This window comes from Oncorhynchus masou, chromosome 23, assembly GCF_036934945.1.
Source record: "Oncorhynchus masou masou isolate Uvic2021 chromosome 23, UVic_Omas_1.1, whole genome shotgun sequence".
NCBI classification, from domain to species: Eukaryota; Metazoa; Chordata; class Actinopteri; order Salmoniformes; family Salmonidae; genus Oncorhynchus; species Oncorhynchus masou.
In genome coordinates, this window is record NC_088234.1 from 21,043,145 (window position 1) to 21,050,177 (window position 7,033).

General features: G+C 41.9%; 1 protein-coding gene across 3 annotated transcripts; it reads left to right on the top strand.

The window, feature by feature from the left end:
• The first annotated feature begins 3,103 nt into the window (after nucleotides 1-3,103).
• On the top strand, nucleotides 3,104-6,827 carry LOC135510550 (uncharacterized). 3 transcript variants are annotated; one of them, XM_064931566.1, is made up of 5 exons: nucleotides 3,104-3,220; nucleotides 3,588-3,899; nucleotides 3,991-4,344; nucleotides 4,452-4,597; nucleotides 6,739-6,827. In XM_064931566.1, the coding sequence occupies exons 1-4, from the start codon at nucleotides 3,199-3,201 to the stop codon at nucleotides 4,556-4,558; spliced, it is 795 nt and encodes a 264-aa protein (XP_064787638.1). In that variant the 5' UTR covers nucleotides 3,104-3,198; the 3' UTR covers nucleotides 4,559-4,597; nucleotides 6,739-6,827. The 3 variants fall into 3 exon arrangements, with proteins under 3 accessions (XP_064787638.1, XP_064787636.1, XP_064787637.1); XM_064931564.1 differs by lacking the exon at nucleotides 3,104-3,220 and adding an exon at nucleotides 3,239-3,438; XM_064931565.1 differs by lacking the exon at nucleotides 3,104-3,220 and adding an exon at nucleotides 3,239-3,438 and having other exon boundaries at nucleotides 4,503-4,597.
• Nucleotides 6,828-7,033: the final 206 nt, after the last annotated feature.

Below are 7,033 nucleotides of genomic sequence, written 5' to 3' on the forward strand. Positions count from 1 at the left end.
AGCTAAAAAAGACTACAGCCACCCAAGTCATTGACTCTTTTCTCTGCCACCACATGGCAAGTGACACCGATGCAACAAGTCTTGAACCAACAGGACCCTGAACAGCTTCTACCCCAAGCCAAAAGTCAAAAGTATACTGAACAAAACTATAAATGCAACATATAAATATAAACACCACATGTAAAGTGTTGGTCCCATGTTTCGTGAGCTGAAATAATATATCCCCAACATTTACCGTATGCACAAAAAGTTTATATCTCTCAAATGTTTACATCCCTGTTATTGAGCATTTCTCCTTTGCCATACACAGGTGTGGCATATCAAGAAGCTGAATAAACAGCATGATCATTACACAGGTGCACCTTGTGCTGGGGACAACGAAATGCCACTCTAAAATGTGCAGTTTTGTCACACAACACAATGCCACAGATGTCTCAAGTTTTCAGGGAGCATGCAATTGGCATGCTGACTCCAGGAACGTCCACCAGACCTGTTGACAGAGAATTTCATATTAATAAGCTGCCTCCAATGTCGTTTTAGTGATTTTGGCAGTATGTCCAACCGGCCTCACAAACCTTAGACCACGTGTAACCACGTCAGCCCAGGACCTTCACATCCGGCTTCTTCACCTGTGGGATCGTCTAAGACCAGCCAGCCGGAAAGCTAATGAAACTGAGGACTATTTCTGTCTGTAATAAAGCCATTTTGTAGGGAACAACTCATTCTGATTGGCTGGGCCTGGCTCCCCAGTGGTGTGCCTGGTTCCCCAGTGGGTGTGCCTGGCTCCCAAGTGGGTGGGCCTATGCCCTCCCAGGCCCACCCATGGCTGGGCCCCTGCCCAGTCATCTGAGATCCATAGATTAAGGTCTAAAGATTTTTTTCAATTGACTGATTTCCTTATATGAACTGTAACAATAAAATAATTGAAATTGTTGCATGTTGCATTTATATTTTTGTTGAGTATAGTTAGATAAAACGTGAACCAAATATCTACCCGGACTATCTGCATTGCACTAACCTTTTTGACACATCACCATAGAAGGCTGCTGAGGGGAGAATGGATCATAATAATGGCTGGAATGGCGCAAATGGAATGGCATCAAACACCTGGAAACCATGTGTTTGATGTATTTGTTACCATTCCGCTGATTCCACTCCAGTCATTACCATGAGCCAGTTCTCCCTAATTAACCCCCTGTGCTCATCACATACGCTGCTGCTACCGTTTATTATCTGTCACGTTATTCCTAGTTATATGTACTTATCTACCTCAATTAACTAGTACCCCTGCATACAACTTGCTACTGTTACCCCGGGCATGTAGCCAAGTTATCGTTGCTCATTGTGTATTTATTATTACTTTTGTTTCATTTTCTATGTTATTTCTATCTGCCTTGGTAGTGAAGGGTTCATCAGTAAGCATTTCACTTTTATCTACACCTGTTCTTTACTAAGCATGTGACGAATAACATTTGACTTGAATAATAATTTGAAACAACAACATTTGTGGGTGTTGAATTTGTTTCAATGCATGGTTATAGCTGCTGGGATGCTTTATTTGGACAGTCCCTACAGATAGTCTATGGATGTTAACCCTAACCCTAACCCGAAAGACCTAGTCTGAACCCTAAAGCTAACCCTATAGCCCTAGTCCTAACCCTAAAGCTAACCCTAGTCTTAACCCTAAAGATAACCCTATAGCCCTAACCCTAACCCTAACCCGAAAGACCTAGTCCGAACCCTAAAGCTAACCCTATAGCCCTAGTCCTAACCCTAAAGCTAACTCTATAGCCCTAGTCCTAACCCTAAAGCTAACCCTATAGCCTTAGTCCTAACCCTAAAGCTATCCCTAGAGCCCTAGTCCTAACCCTAAAGCTAACCCTATAGTCCTAGTCCTAACCCTAAAGCTAACCCTAGAGCCCTAGTCCTAACCCTAAAGCTAACCCTATAGTTCTAGTCCTAACCCTAAAGCTAACCCCAGAGCCTTAGTCCTAACCCTAAAGCTAACCCTATAGTCATAGTCCTAACCCTAAAGCTAACCCTATAGTTCTAGTCCTAACCCTAAAGCTAACCCCAGAGCCTTAGTCCTAACCCTAAAGCTAACCCTATAGTCATAGTCCTAACCCTAACCCTATAGTCCTAGTCCTAACCCTAAAGCTAACCCTAGAGCCCTAGTCCTAACCCTAAAGCTAACCCTATAGTTCTAGTCCTAACCCTAAAGCTAACCCCAGAGCCTTAGTCCTAACCCTAAAGCTAACCCTATAGTCATAGTCCTAACCCTAACCCTACAGCCCTAGCCCTAACCCTAACCCTATAGACCTAGTCCTAACCCTAAAGCTAACCCTATAGCCCTAACCCTAACCCTATAGACCTAGTCCTAACCCTAAAGCTAACCCTATAGCCCTAGTCCTAACCCTAAAGCTAACCCTATAGCCCTAGTCCTAAACCTAACCCTAACCCTATGGCCCTAGCCCTAACCCCAATGCCCTAGTCATAACCCTTAAGATAAACCTATAGCCCTAGTCCTAACCCTAAAGCAAACCCTATAGCCCTAATCCTAACCCTAAAGCTAACCCTATAGCCCTAGTCCTAACCCTTAAACTAACCCTATAGCCCTAGTCCTAACCCTTAAACTAACCCTATAGACCTAGTCCTAACCCTAAAGCTAACCCTAGTCCTAACCCTAAAGCAAACCCTATAGCCCTAATCCTAACCCTAAAGCTAACCCTATAGCCCTAACCCTAACCCTATAGCCCTAGTCCTAACCCTAAGCTAACCCTATAACCCTAGACCTAACCCTAACCCTAACCCTATAGCCCTAGTCCTAACCCTAAAGCTAACCCTATAGCCCTAGTCCGAACCTTAAAGCTAACCCTATAGCCCTAGTCCTAACCCTAAAGCTAACCCTATAGCCCGGCTGTAGCTCCAGCTACAAAGGCAGAGAGGTCTCATAGCTCATCATCAAAACCTGCAGTTCTGTCTGGGTGTCAGAGCTACTAACCAATAATATCAGGTCATCTCTGGCTCCAGACTTGTAGTTCCTGTCACCTCACACTGTGGTTGATTCTCGTCATCTTTCTAATATCAGTTAGATCATGAAGAACACACTACAAGAAAGGGGCATAGCTGACACCTATGTAGGAATCTTTTCACACGTTTGAGTCTGATACAGCAACGTACTGCGGATGAAGCCTATTCATGATGGACTTTGGAGAAAAAGGTACATTCATTGTGACTATTGTATTTTGTTTTAACTTGAAAATACTGTTAATTTATGTACAAATCATTTAGGTACAATTTAAAATACAGAAACAGATAAGAATGTTGACCTCCTGATGTGTACGACAGCTAACCCCCTTTCTCACTCTTATCTGACAAACAAGATGACCAGTATGACTGTCTGTTATATGAAGAAAATCTATGTGTTATTCCGAACAGGTAAAGCTAGGGGTAGTAAGAGTGCAAACTTACTATTAAAGGGACAATCATGCTTATGTATTTAAGAAAACAGATCTTTTGAGTTCTTACAGTACATGCATGAACTATGATATGTGGAGTCTTTATTAATATAAATATATATCTTTTAGCTTTGTCTCTTGCTGTTGTTGTCACTCAGTCTGTTTGGAGCACCTTCACTCTTGGAGACGCAGTTGATTTGGAATGCTTCATCACTGTGGATGACGATGACAGGACAAGCCCCAGATGTTATCTCTGTATTCTCACTGCAATTGTCTTTGGAGAGTTTGACAAAAAGCTTTGCTTTGCTACAAGGAAGAGTGGCACCAGATTTGTGCTGACCATCTCAGATTCCACGACATCCAACATGGGGATGTATTACTGTGCTGCAATTGATTATGAAAGCATGATCTTCAGGAGTTGTGTTTTTCTGAAACATCAGGGTATGCATACACGTGTTTTATCTTCTCTTTTAGCAAATGTATGTTGTATTTGGAAATTGTGCAAATCATTGATAGTAATGTGATTTTATAGTCCTGGAAAAGCTGCAGATTCCAGGACCCAGCATGTTGAACAGTAGTTGGTGTCTGAGTCAGTCCAGCCAGGAGAGTCTGAACTGTAAAATACACACTGAGACCTGTGCAGGAGAACACAGTGTCTATTGGTTCAGACGTGGCTCAGGAGAATCCCATCCAGGAATCATTTACACCCATGGAGACAGGAGTGATCAGTGTGAGAAGAGCCCTGAGGCTGGGTCTCCTACACAGAGCTGTGTCTACAACCTCCCCAAGAGGAACCTCATCCTCTCTGATGCTGGGACTTACTACTGTGCTGTGGCCTCATGTGGGGAGATAGTGTTCTGGAACGAGACCAAGCTGGATGTTGAAGGTATCTAACATTTCTTTACCCTTATGCTATTAACATATTTAATGACTGATAACACATTATCGACAACTGCCCATAGCACTATAGTGGAGTGATATGACTTTTTTCAGATGGTGACATTGATCCACAGATGAGAATCCTGGTCCTTCTCTTCTTCATAGGAACTGGAGTTCTCCTCTGCTGCCTGACCATCATCACCTACACCACCAGGAAATAGATACATCTATGGCCAATATCAACAGACTGACCGTATGTGGTATGTTACTTGCTTTCACCAAATCCCTGTCTATTCACTTATTGTATTAGCATGAATAAATAGCACTGAACATTGATACTGAGTAAGTCATTCTGTTTGAGGAAATGGGTAGGTGGTGACAGAAGTTATCCCGAAGGAAAATTGTTGAAAAACTGAGAACCTGAGTATGCACTTTCTACTCTTGTATACTTTAGGTTATAGGAAAGGCTTTCAGCTTGTTTGTATTCACATACTTTGCACTTCTGAGCAGCAGGGGTCTGGTTATCTTTCAGATGAGGTGTGAAAAGAACATGTGGTTTTGATGCACTGAGAGGTGTTGTGAGAGCTGAAGGCCAGTCTTATTTTAGTGCAGGTTGTTGTCTTCAGCAGAGAGCGGATGACGCAAGATATGTCTACCGTCTCCATCTCCTTATGGTTCACCGCCACTCAAATCACCCACGCGTTTCTACTTACATGTCAGGTGGTGGAAAAGTGACCAGGTTCTTTTGAGCAGGCACACTCAGATAAACAGTGCTATCTAGAACCTAAACGGGTTATTCGGCTGTCCCATAGTGGCACCCATTGAAAAAAATATATTTTTGGTTCGAGATACATTTTGTTGGGCAGCGGGCAGAGAGAGACCCATCCCCCAGTGTTAGTCTGAGAGGCCCAGTGATGTTCACCTCAGCAGGTCTCACTCATCACTGAACTGCTCCTCCATCACTCACACCACAGGAAGTGATGCGTTCTTCACTGGCCCCTCTACCTCAGACTAATCATATTCTCCTTATAAGGTAACTAGATGATTTTATGAATAGGGGGCTGTGATCAGTGCAGTCATGACAGGAAATATTAAAGGGGCAAATAAAGAGGTTGATTAAACTCAAATTTTTATTAAGTAATCAATGTAATACAATCGTCCAAAGCTGGGTACTTTACGAACAAACAAATTATTAAAGAATAACCAAATCACTAATACACACAGTGACCTAAGCTGAGAGGCAACTACTCCTGTGGCCATTAAACAGTTGTGGTTTGAGTCCAACTCCCCCTCTCCAACCACTGAACTGTGTGGCCTAAGAGTGGAAGAGGGTAACAGTGACCCTGAGGTACAAAGCACAGAAACTGAGATATTTACTGATTTATTTTTAATACATTCGATTTAACTACACATACAGAGGATTTAAACTTGGGTTCAAAGATATGGCAAACCACTTGTCCTCTCCACCCTCCACTTTGTCATCTTGTAGCAGCATAGACTACATGGGGGTCCAACTCCTCTCTTCTCTCCCTCTTCTTTTTCTTGGTGGTGAAATTCAGGGCGGCATAATTCAGTGCATTAGTATCTTGGTTCTGTACATTTGAAAACTACCTAACATACAATTATAATTGACACTTTCTGAATTGCTTATATTTTCTAAATAATTTCACTGAACAAATAGCACTTACCTGATATTTTTGTGGTTGTTGCGATTCAGGTCCTGAATATGATATAAAACAGATGAGAGAAGATAAACTGATCATTCCATTGTTGTGCGCACAATATATATTTTAACTACTCTTTCAATTCTCAGTATATAGTATGTCAGGGGTAGGCAACCCTGTTCCTGGAGTGCCGCAAGTAGTGCAGGATTTTGTTCCAACTCGGCACCACACCTGCCTAACTAAGCTAATTGATCAGTTCAGTGGTTGCCTAAATTCAACACACCTGGTCTTCCAGATCGGTTAAATCAAAAGCATGAAGTGCCTGTGGCACTCCAGAACCAGGGTGCCTACCCCTGCAATATGGCATAGGAAACATTTTCACTATGTAAGTGCAGTTAATAGCCGGCCCCATATGAAAGGCTCCATACCTGTGTTTAGTCTGTTTGCATCTTGTCTTACCTTGAGGACCAGGATGATTATGATTATCAGTAGAACAGCAGTTACAACACCCAGGATCACAACCAGTAGGAAGAGCTTCATGGTTCCACTATCCACTCCTGCAAAACAGTTCAATTAATCAGAACTATACAAACTTTTACCCAGTTTCCTGCCAATGGAGAATTGTCAGATTGCTATAAAATGCTATTATACTTTAATTCTATTCTGTGGTACTTTCACAATACATCATATTAATTCATTTCTATTATAATTTTTATTGTTTCCTTTTCCTTACACAGCTCTCTGGTCTTGGCCATTGTGGAGAGGTTGGCATCTGTTTGATTGAGTGTGTGGACAGGTGTCTTTTATACAGGTAATGAGTTCAAACAGGTGCAGTTAATACAGTTAATGAGTGGAGAACAGGAGGGATTCTTAAAGAAAAACTAACAGGTCTGTGAGAACAGGAATTCTTACTGGTTGGTAGGTGATCTAATACTTATGTCATGCAATAAAATGCAAATTATTTACTTAAAAATCATACAATGTGATTTTCTGGATTTTTGTTTTAGATTCCATCTCTCACAGTTGAAGTGT